The sequence below is a fragment of the Motacilla alba genome, chromosome 5 (assembly GCF_015832195.1).
Source record: "Motacilla alba alba isolate MOTALB_02 chromosome 5, Motacilla_alba_V1.0_pri, whole genome shotgun sequence".
Lineage (NCBI taxonomy): Eukaryota > Metazoa > Chordata > Aves > Passeriformes > Motacillidae > Motacilla > Motacilla alba.
In genome coordinates this window covers 32,753,149-32,765,791 of record NC_052020.1, presented here as the reverse complement: position 1 = coordinate 32,765,791, position 12,643 = coordinate 32,753,149, and the positions used below count along the sequence as shown (strand labels likewise).

The 12,643-nt window shown below is 32.6% G+C and overlaps 1 protein-coding gene across 4 annotated transcripts in view; it reads right to left on the bottom strand.

Moving 5' to 3' along the window:
• DPH6 (diphthamine biosynthesis 6) overlaps nt 1-12,643 on the bottom strand; it is a 186,076-nt gene that overhangs the window by 142,095 nt on the left and 31,338 nt on the right. For all 4 annotated transcript variants that reach the window (XM_038136841.1, XM_038136840.1, XM_038136842.1 and 1 more), the window contains exons 4-5: nt 4,827-4,900; nt 2,587-2,705 (exon numbers count right to left, since the gene is read on the bottom strand). In XM_038136841.1, coding sequence (XP_037992769.1) covers nt 2,587-2,705; nt 4,827-4,900 — 193 coding nt within the window. The remainder of the gene's footprint in view (nt 1-2,586; nt 2,706-4,826; nt 4,901-12,643) is intronic.

The following is a 12,643-nucleotide window of genomic DNA, read 5'->3' as shown; positions in this document are numbered from 1 at the left end:
AGTAGCTTTTATACATATGTATAGTGCTCAGGTTTGCTGCTAGATCATGGAATGTTTTTCTCTCATCATTAAAGCTTTTGAAATACACTCTGAAGGAAAGAAAGCTGATCTACTTATAGATCAACAGAAGGCATGTGAAAAAGGTTGCTAACAATACTTTTTTTGCATATAAGTGAGAGCAATTGGCATCCCATCTGGAAAACTATACTACTCTGAGATAGAAAACTCTTGCCACTGACAAGGTTTATGGTATTAATTTGTAATGGTGGATTTAGGGAAATGTACTAAACTAATGCTCATTTACTTGCATAATTATGTGTTTTCTACATAAAACGACAGGCTTTTACCTTGTCAATACCAGCACTGAGTTAATGGAAAACAGGACAAGGCGGGTGTACAAGTATGCCAGCGCCAATGAATGTCAAGCTCAGGTTACAGATTTGCTTCTTGCATTAACAGCTGTACAATGTATCACCTAATGCATTACCCTTCAGACTCTTAAATCTGTTATTTTAAATATTTTCATTGCAGTTTAGCTTTGATTATTAATCTAAAAGGCAAAAAGTTAAACTATATCTTATCTTCTTTGCCACTTGATATGTTAAACAGCCTTCATACCTTAAATCCACTTTAATAAGGCATGCAATTATTAAAGCATTACAGAATGGCCCCAGAGCACAAAAGCTCCATTAAATTTGCTTACATCTAATTACGTCTGCCTGAGGCAGGTGAGAAATTGACTCTGATAAGATCTTTCTTTTACCTGTAGCCAAAAAAATAAAAAGGAAAAATAACTCGGAGTGATTTTCTATCTAATTGCTATCTACAAGTATTTATGGTATTCGCTCTTCCAATGAATAGCCCACAAAGCACTCTTTGTGCACTAACCAGTGCATTTTAAGTTTTTTTAAGACTGTAGAATACAAAAGACAAGCTTATCTTCCTGCAGGCATGACAGGTCATCAATGATGTCTATTTGGGAAACAGTTTTATCTATTATTTAAATAATATATTTTCTTTAAAAAAGTAATTCTGATGTGAAAAAACATGTAACATATGCTTTGTGGATTTCATTTTTTTCTAAATGCCAGTATAAGCAACGAACACATTCTATTTTATGGAAATATAACATAAATATATAATTATACTTTATATGGCTTGGAAACAGTTATTTTAGAAACTTTTTTTTCCCCCAATTTAAAATCAAGTGTTTTGTAGTAGAAAACATGGTATTCAATTGCTATGTATTTGTAAATGACCTCCCAAAATTCAGGAAAATGCGAATAAATTACATTGTTTGTTACCTGTAAATGAATGAGGGCATGTGGTATTTCTAATCATTCTAATCCTCCTCTCAGCCCTAGCAGATCATACAGAACAATAGAGTGAGACCATCATAGTGACAATTTAAAATCTAGTTAGAAACTATACCAGATAAAGAGGGAGAAATAAATAAAATTTTAAAAAATACTTAATTTTTAAAAATTAATTTAAACCATCCAGTCTAAAGGGATTATAACTCAAATCTTGGTTAACAATGAAGGAGAAATTCTTTATTATAAAGAATTCTTTGAGAGCAAGAATTAGGTATTTGATGGGAAACTTGTCCAGGTAAACCCAACATTGAACTTCTAATGAAAGATTATGCAACACTATTTTCCAAATATACATCTTTAACCACTCATGCCACTTGTATGATACAAACCACTGTTTGCTACAGGGGGCTGCAAGTTTATAGTCAACCCCAAAAGAAAAGGTCCTTTGGTCACATTTTACACTTAAAAACCTATTGCTACTCTGAATAGAAAACTGCACAGGGGCCTGAAATAAACATATTGTATTATTAACATGTTTCTCATGTGCTCCTTAGGCTTTTATCATTCCATAAGCCTTGTAATGAAACTTCACTTCATCTTACCTGTACATTCAAGCAAACAGATAAACAGATATGTTAGCTTTCATATTGATTTGCTTCAAGTTTCATAACTTCATTTTATATATCTGATAATGAAAAGATGTTGATTTTCTGGTATGCTAAGCAACTACATTTTAAATATAAAAAAAAATTTAGAGGCAATGATGAATTATTTCTGTTTGCTCTTATGATTTACCAACTCCAAGTCTGCTGTTACACAAAATATTTTGGCTTCATAATTACATCTTGCTTGATATTAACTTGATGTATTTCTATTAAAACTTTCATGGTTGCTTTATAATATTGTCTAGTCACAAGCCTGTATCATCTATAAATGACAAAACTGTGAACTACCGAATTATACATGCATCTTTACTGCAAATCAAAACCAAACCAGAACAAAAAAAACATGAGAGGAATTTAATGACTATGTTAGGAAGAACTGCTTTCCAGCTTTTCCATGTATCCTTTAAGAATTAATTGCATCCTGTTAAATTAATTATTCAGACATCACAACTGGTATTGAGCCATTTTTTATAATTTTCTTGAGTCTTTAAGATACATTTCGTATCTTAAAACATGCAACAAAAGTTGTGTTTTCCTCTGTTATGTTGTGGATTTGTCCATGGGAAATTCCAGTTGACAATATTGCTCAGAATCTGAATACCTACCAAAAGCTGCCACTTTTATGATTATGGCTTGAACGTTAGATGATATCATTTCTTTAAGCAGTACTTCCTGGTTCCAATGCCAGAGGTAAGCTAAAGGCTGAAGATTGAGCCTTCTGCACCTTAAAAACAAACAAAAAAATTGGATAAAGCCAAGTATAATGCTTTTACACAGTATTAATAATGTAAAGTTGATGAAAAAATATTTTTTCCTATCCTGAAATAATTTTTCTTCTATAATTTCAACACTTTACCATTCATATATTTCATTATAAACATTAAGTCTAATATATATTTAAAACAAAATAATAAACTTGTTCTGACTATGATTCATCTACGTAAGATGCAACTCACTGCAGTAAACAGATCTGCACAGGAATTTAAGTAAAGCCATTACTTTGTGTTCCTAAACCTTTTGGGACACAAAGCAATTAGCACCTTAGGAAGTCATCACTTTTGTGAACACAGCTAAGGACAAAGTTACTGCTCTGTGATAAATGTGGCACATGTCACTAGTACAATATGCTGAATTTGTTGCCGTGATTTGGATCAACACCCAAGGAAAAGAATCATTCAGGAGAATATATACAGCTTGTGATACAAATTAACAACTTGTTACTGTAAAGTTAATAATTTGTTTTGATACATATCATATATAGACAGCATTTGATACACAGCATTTGATTGTTTATCAAATTAGAGAATCACTAATTTGCATTATTGATAGGTAACATTTCTGTATATTGTCAAGAACTATCAGTTGGTGATTAAATGTGGAAGGTCTCTGAAAAACTTAAACATTTAACTATGGGACTAGTTCAGAGTCCTTAAGATTTACATTTATTTGTAAATTATCATGTTTTTCATAATACAAGGTCTTTCTCATAAGAAAGGGAAGTATGCCCACATATATGGGCATACTTCCCCATGTCAGATAGATCCACTAGTATGATTGGGAAGACTATATAATTAAATGTATGTTTAATGTTGACATGCAAATGCATAGTTAGCACCCATATAATATATAATTATATAATAATATAATTATTACTCTGATATGCTTTAACAGAGCACTAAGTTTTATAATAGAACTACTTAGCAGCTCTGAATGCTAAGTAGTTACTTACGTGCCTAAATTCAGCTAAAAAATTAGCTGGATTAATTGGGATGGCTCATACGAAACAACCTTATTGCAAGGGCTAAATCTACAGATCCCTGTGAACTATTTTACAAGCTCGGAAATAATCATGCCTGTTCGAAATACTGTGATTTCCTGTCAATCTCTTAGCTGTGGTAAAGACTTAAAACAATCAACAAAAGTGATCTTTTTTTTTATTCTACTAACATGTGAGGCAATTATTAAAATGTATAAGTATAAAGAAAAAGGAGTTATTTCTGACTGCAATTTATCTATGTAAACTGTAAAGAAAACAAATGTAACTTGCTGACGTGAGCTGAGTTGGCATACATTAATTTCACTGTTCTTACAGTTCATAAAGGATTCCAGATACTTGCTTTCATCATCAACAAATCATTAATGAAATCATGAAACTATAATTTTTAACACAAGGTGGTTTTGTATTTCATCAGATACATAGAGTGAAAATCTTTTTTCAGATCAAATATTGGCCTACATAACAGACACAACTACCATTCCATAATGCTCTTTCAAAATTAAGACTCTTAAAAGAATCATGATTTATATAGACTTTTGCACGCAATAGGAATGACCAGTGGAAGCTCCTGATTAGTAATAACAAATTTTAGATTTAAGGCATTAAGGGAAGATGTGCTCAGAAAGATTCTCTTCTATCTAATTCCTTATAACAAGTCACAGGATGCTCCTCTATATTAAAACGCTAGTGAAAAACAGAGGGACTTAATCATAACACTGTGGTCGTTGGAACTGAGTGAGCTTCCTGTTGAAATCAAAGAACTGAACCTACTCAACTATTTTCATACCAAATCTCTGAGTATTTTCAACAGATGAAGAGAGATCTGAAGACCAGTCAAAAACTCTGGTATAGTTTCTACTAGATTTTTACTAATGAACACATGGTTTCAGGGGGGGGAAAAGGAAGAAAAATAAAAGAAAAAAAGAAATACCTATATTAATGAATAGAATCCATTTGGTATCATAGAACATGAGAAATCAGGCAACTGTCTCTGCTTTAAATTTGACTTAGAAAACAGACAAGTACTCTCCAGAATGTGTATTCTGAAAAAGATTAATATTTTCTTACACATCTTCCACTCGAACTCTCTGGTAGTCAGAAAGAATGGCTCCCACAGATACACCCTCTACTCCTTCTTTGTCCTAAAAAAAGACGTGGAATATCAATGACACAGTATATAATGTTTTAAGCTGAAGAGATTCAACATCTCTACTTGCAGAATCAACCAAGAATAATTATTTTTCCTGTGTGCAGTACATAGAACAGAATAGGCTGGAATGCAGTTTTGCCACAGAGGGGAGCAGCTCAGCTGACCTACTACATGGTTATTACTCTAATGCAGTCTACTTGACTCAAGTATCATTCTAGAGAAGAAATAACCAAGATAACTGAAGAGTATCAGATGTAACAGATTATCCTGAGGTTTTCCAAACATCTCAAAAATTCCTTCCAGCTTTTGCCTATAAGTGACATGTTAGCTAGTCCACCTACAGATAATTATCAGCAACATACATCATACAATTAACTGAATTGTTAGCATTTTCCATGGTACACAGCACATGAGAATGTGAGATTACTCTTTTATCTTAACATCAGAACAAGAAAACTCACAGGAAACTTACTCAACATCACCTTTTAAAAATTCTGCTATAAAAAAAGGTTTTCCAAGACACATTTTCTCTGTTTTATTTAAATCACCTAAGCCAACAAACAGCACTTTATTTTTTCTTGTAAACCCACTGAGAATGTAACATTTCAAAATGCACATAGTTCCAGTATTTTGTGAGATCTTGCATTTTTAAATTGCTTGAGTTGCAAATCATTGAATGATTGAGTCAAAGGCTCATACAACCTGGCCTTGAACACTTCCAGTGATAGGGCATTCACAACTTTTCTGAGCAACCTGTTTAATAACACATGCATTTCTCTTACCTCATCAAAACAAATGAGATTATGTTCATTATCATAATAATATTTATTATAATGTATTGCAGATGTTTAGTTACCACAATATTTTCATTACATATATTTGCACTATGTACACTCTTCTTCCTCTAACAACGTGAAATAAATAGATGGATGAGAGATATTAGAGAGTAAGTATATCACAAACTTAAAAAAACGATAGTAACCTCATAATAAACAAATATGGAGTGAAATCTGATTTTCCAAATAGACAGATTTGCAGAATCTCCTGTTCATTCATGAAGATGGCAACTGACTTGCCCAATACACTTTCAACAAGCTCCCAGAGCCATAAATGTATTTTTATTCATTCTGTTTTTCAAGCTCTGACAAAATATGTGCATCTGCAAAGATACTTGCTAAGAAAACTCCGTCAAACAAAAAAAAAGGTAAATGGAAGTAGAAACTTAAGTGTTTTGTTCTTATACAAACACAATACTTCTATACTAAAATAATCTATTGCACAAACCTACTTGTTTGGGATTAAAACAATTCTAGTCATGAGTCCCAGGAAATTTCATAACCATCCTATGATAACGGAATTTTAAAATCCACAGAAGGTCACAGAACATATACTAAATGACTATTGAAACAATGGCCCAAACTTGAAACTAATGCATCAAGAAGATTTCTCATAGGTTTTGTTTTGAGGTTGTTTGGGTGTTTTTTACTGTACAAATCTGTAGCACATTGGATGTGCATGATTATGAATGCATATAAGTATTGGTACACAACACAACACAAATATGTACATGTGCATGCAATATATCTTGATGTTAGCAATGCAAAAACAAGGCTATTATTGGATGCTTGCTTACAACTTATGTTAAATCTAATTCAAATAATAGCATAGAAGATTGTCTGCCCTTATTCTGGTTTATTTCCTTTGATAATATGTAAGTTTTAATTGTCTTTTGAAATGGCATTCAAAATGGCAATCACGTCATTTTGCAGTTTTGGTTAGCATTCATGTTTAAAAAAATTCTCAGAGGTATATTTATTGCCGTCTCTTTTCATTCAGTTCTTCTCATGGTAAACAGCAAATATAAACTTTCATCACTGTCTGGACAATAGCTTCCATGAGGAGAAACACCAATATACTTAATACATGCTTTGAAATGGGAGAAGTAGTTAATATAGTTAAATTCAGTGAAATTGAATGAAGTCAATTGCCGTATTTCGTCCAGTTCAACAAATGAGGGCTGGAGTGGCAGAAATTCAAGAAATAAGAAGATTTGAAAGGAAGGAGGATGGAGCATGAGATAGAACAGAAAAAAACTATGGTCTAATAACCTTCACAAACTCCCCAACTGGACAAAGTTTACATAAAGCCTTGTCCCACAGTACATTCAGCTCAGCAGCTGAAGCATGCAAGTAATACTAACTGAAAGCTACTTCTTCCCTGGACTTATTCTTTGGTATTGAAAGAGTTATTGGACACCTAGCAAACAGACAGCATTTTGTTTGACTAAGAGTTGATCATGGTTAGCAGAGAATCCATCCCAGAATCAATAATGCCGTCACTTTTAATGTGGAATCTGATCAGGTTTGGTACCATTAAAAGTGTGTTCACAAAACTGCACTCAGCAAGGGTAAACCAAGCTGACATCTACAGGTAAATACCAGGGATCTGCACTGAATTTAGGAAAATTCAGAAGGAAAGATGTTACATGCTGTATCACATAAAAAGTAACAGATAAGAGAAAAAAACATTTGAGGAAAGTTAATATGAAAAGGTGTTTTTTTCTTAGGTTGAGTGGATTTTTAAATTATTGTTTTAAAAAGCATACACTGTTCATTTAAGAGATGATTTACCTATGTTAAACTTTACTAATATGTTTCTAGTGCAATAGGCTACTCCAAAATAAAAATAAACTGATTCTCTGGAATATTTGGAGTACTTATACTCAGTACAATATCCTCTGTCATAAAGTATTACAACACAAAACATGTAATGTGCAAATAAAACCAGATGCCAAACAAAAATGTACACAGATGCTAACAAAGTTTTATTTTCCATATGACATTTTAGAACTTACTTTTCCCCTTTAGAGCTACGGAAAGTACTCATTTCAAAAGGCAGGTAGAAAAAGAAACCTGTTAAAAAGCAACTAAATAAGACAATATTTAGGTTTTTTTTTTCTTATACACCTAAGAGTATTATTAGCTATGTTTTAACAGTAAGTTAAATTACACAATTATTCTAGATCTTGTTATAACAGTTAATTTATTCCTGTTCAGAGGACAAGACAATAATTTTCATAAACCATTGTGTTAGAGCAGCAATTGATCTTTGAAACTGTAACGGTACTAAAGTGTACAATTTATGTTTAAGGTATCCTGGTTTAAAAGTTATTTATTATTTTAAACAGTTTAATGAACAACAAAATTCAAAATTGCTGCTCTTTGTGTATTATAAATTACTGTTGATTGCATTTCCTATCAGGAAATAGTATAAAAAATTAAATATTTTTGTGAAAGCTCCAAAACATCACTGCTGTTTTTAAGGTACCTCTGTTACATCCATGTATAGTTCTAACATACAGCTTCACAGCTAAAGTGAAAGATAAATAGATGAATTTCTACTAGTACACTGTTATTTTATTTTTTTCTTTTTTCAATTAATGATTGTAACAGTAATCTGAGGGAATTACTACATATGCATTGTAGCATATAGTACTGGTAGAGGTATTCTACTAGAAAGTACAAAATTTATTGCAGTGGTACCAGTATGGAGGTTTTCTATAATTTCATATTTTAATGTCTTTACCTGACCCTTTCAGAGTTCAGCAAAAAGAAAATTAGTGCTAATGTTTTCAATTTAATTAGTATATTACATGCACTGTAACTATTAGTGGAAAATGTTATATTAATGAATGTAAAAGTTAGCTGTAAATTACCTCAGAGTTATTATCAATTTCCCAAGTTACTGCTCCTTAAGATAACCCTCTCCCTATGGTCCTTCCGGTAATTTTTCTTTGCCTGATAAACATGATGATTAAACAGCACACAGTGCAAACCTTTGATACTTTTTAAATTAAATCCATGCCCAGCCTAAGGGCTGTGTCTGATTTCAACTAAATGTGTCAGTTAATCAGATAAAAAATTATCAGCAACTCAAAGAAACAGCAGCCTTAGGCTTCATCAGTGCCAGAGAAAGCTGAACAAAATAAGACATACAGACAATATCACATTATGAGTAAAGGTTACTGCTAAGCATATCACTGCACAGCACTATTCACCACCTTAATAATGTCTATCTGAAATGAAATATTGCATACAACAGCCAAAATATTAACAAAGAAAAATGAAGTGCTAGACCTGTGTCTATGTATATTCACGTGTATTGCAAGAAAATTTGAGCACTGCCATTCAGAAAAACGCAGAATATCCCTAAAAATTTACTGTGTAGAACAGATCTTGGTAAGAAAATTAAGTATAAACAGCTGAAGAATGGGTAAACTACATTCAATTTTTGACATGTGCTTCATGTGTTTCACAGCTTTGTCACAATAGAGTTCATTTTTATGACCAAGATATAAAATATAGTGTCTAAATGAAACTGTGTTTCCAATTAATATCCTTCTTAAAGCTTGTATGAATAACTGAGAACCATTATCCAAACTCAAATTAATGTTTAAGGTCATTTGTGTCTAAATAAAAATTACCATACATTTGCATACACCCATATTTTCAGGTGGGTTACTGACACGATATACCTTAGTGACAGGACTTTTAGGCTTCTACCATTATTTGGATGGAAAACTCTTAAATATGTGCTTTGCCTTATAATTTCTGAGGCATTCTAAGATCACTGATTAAACAGAGTATGTGATTTTTCCTAAGCTTTGATATGTCTGTCTGATGCAGCTGCAAGTAATCAAAGACAGTATGGAAATATTTCTGAGACATAAGGATATAATAACTCTATGTCAAATTGAAAACCCACTATTTGGTAAGGCTCTGAAGACTAGCAACAAATCACATAGATCATCATAGTGATTGCAGATCACTACACATCATCTGGGACTTTCTTGTCTTCCACACAGGGACCTCAAAACACATATACCTCATGCCTTCATTCCTTAGGAAGAAGTAGCTCCAAAACCAGGTGGGAATTAACTTAATGTGGATTTACATGAAATCCCTGTGTGAACACTCTCATTATTAAGTTCAAAAGCCTTTGGTGGCCTTATCTCAACTTGCTTTAAAAGCAAATTACTGAATAACATTATCTATACAAGGCAATCATACTATGTAACTAATCTATTCTAAGAGCTAATTAGATACATTTTTACAAATGCTCTTCATAGGACATAGGCACCCTGCCACCCACCTTTAAGCAAAACTGATGGCCTAACTTCCAGAGTTTTACAAATGCAATTACTGAAACACTGCACACCCCCACACCCCCCCACCATCTATTAATTCAGTGTAGGGGCGCCCTCAGTATCTGGTTGCAATCTCCCAATAAACACATTTAATTGGGACATGGTCCTCTTCCTACCTAGAAGCGCCAAATGTTCAGGGCAATGGTGCAGGCATACGTTTGTTTGCACATAATCACATACACACACCACAGCAAAGGAAAAAGGAAGGAAAGCAAAAGAGACAGAAATACCACTCTCAAAGTCTAATATCAAATAGAAGCATTTTGAAAAGGCTAGAATTACATTCTAAACAGGAGAAATGGAAAACCAGGAAAAATCTTTCACTATAGCCACATACCACACCATAAATCCAAGTTTTCCTGATATACTGATTCTCCATTTAGCTGCATTTACAAAGTGAACAATTAGTCTTATTAATTAGAAATCATTCATTAATTAATTCATTCTTTATTTTATTTATTAACTATTTCCCCAGAATTCAATAAACTTGCTCCATCACTTTAGATCCCACACTGTTTCACAACATTTTTTTTCTAAATTATTTAATTTAGATTAATTGATTCATTTTTTCCAATTAAAATAGTATCATACTGAACCCAGCAGGCATTTGGTAAAATCTGATAGAGTATGACATATTTATCAAAGATTATAGAATACTAAAATAAAAATGAACATACATCCACTATTTTAAAGGCTACCTAAAGAGTTTTCTACAGAATTGGCCTTTTTTCTTTAAACCTATTAACTGAGTAACTGTTAACTGAGGCCTGCATTCCAGCCACAGGGCTACAAAGACTTGACAATGAAGCAAAATCTACAGCTGAACAATTTTTTTTTAATTGCATTTTGTGCAGAGAATTGGTTTCAAATAAATGTCTGCTTCACCTTTGGGACTTCCAACTCTTAAATATTCAAATAATTACAGAGCAACTTGCCTGCAGACACTCCTTTCAGGAAATCTTATTTACAAAATCACCTTCACAAAGACTGATTATTTAATTTAATACCCAAAATTAACCTGAACAGTCAACTCCAGATTGAATAAATGGCATTACATCAGAACAACAAGATGCCAGTGAACAACTACAAAACAGTCAAGTAATCATGCATGTTTCTGTTCTGATGCTACACTGACTATTTCAAGTGCTGGTGATTTTATGTGTAACTATTTTGCAATCAAGAGCAGTTATACTCATCCAGAATTGGTAGTTCAAATCTGTGATTGGATTTAAAAGCTAGGATTTTAACCTACCAACATGTATAAATGCTTCAGAATGAAAAAAAAAAAAAAAAAAAGAGTATTTGTGTTATGAAGGCAGGTACTGGCCTATATTATTATGTCACAAATCAATGTCTTGCTGAAGACAAACCACTTATTAAATCAAGAGAAAGGTCAAAGGAATATTAGTTTGTATGTTTCTAGTTAAGAGAAGTTTAATGGTTTAGATAATGAAACTCAGTTCACTTGCATCATACTCTGACCTCAGACAGGCAGAATTTAATTTTTAGATTTCTTTTTTAAAATAGTATCTTAACAAACTGTAAGAGCAGAAAGTTATATGTAAACTACATTTTTGAATATAGAAACAAGGTCTTTTTCCCTTGCTTTGACCACACGGCCTCCATGCAGACCAACTTCTAGTTGCTAATGGCAAGGTACCCGTCCACAATGAAGACCAAGAAGACATGGATCCAGCATAGCACCTACAAAACTGAACAGACTCTCTTGCCCTGGTTGTCTGAGGTATACACCATGATTTGGGTCATTCAAGTAATTAACAGACTTCCACTAAGGGAAGTTACTCTAGGAAAATACCATACAAGAATTGTCTAGTCTCATTTATTTCTATATGAGTATTGTCAAAGCAGTGTTATTTAATGAAGAATTTCAGAACACATGCTGGCAAATACTGAGGCATGTAGGTTTTGATTCTTGTTAGTAATTCTGTGAGCAAACAGTCCTTTTTGAGAAAGTAAAGCTGTAGGCATGACGTGATACCTACTTTTCCTTTTTTAGTTCTTTTACCACATGCAACAGCACAAGGCTCAGAACTATGTAAGAAAAACATGTCTTAAATGAAAATGAGCTGTTTTGTCCATTAGAAACAAATCTTCTTTCCCTTATGTTTTCTTGGAAACAAATTGGAAAAAAAGAAAAGATTTCTCTAAAATTAACTCTTAGATGTCACAATGCAACAGCAAGGTAGTTGCCTGCTTATTTTTACACATTCTAAACCATGTAAGAATTTCCAGTTAAATAAGTCAATTTCACTTACACTAAAAATTCTGATAAGTAGATATGTTTATATACATTTAGATAATTCATTCTCCCATATACTACATCTTTCAAAACTGCATTTCATAGCTTTGAAATCTGCATAATGTGCACTGATATACACACACACTCACACTCTCACACATACATGCATTCTCACATTGCCAGTGAACTCTACTAACTTTAAAAGGAAAAATACTTTCAATAGGACAGTTTGCTTATATTCTTCTTATGACTTCAACTCCAAAGAACTG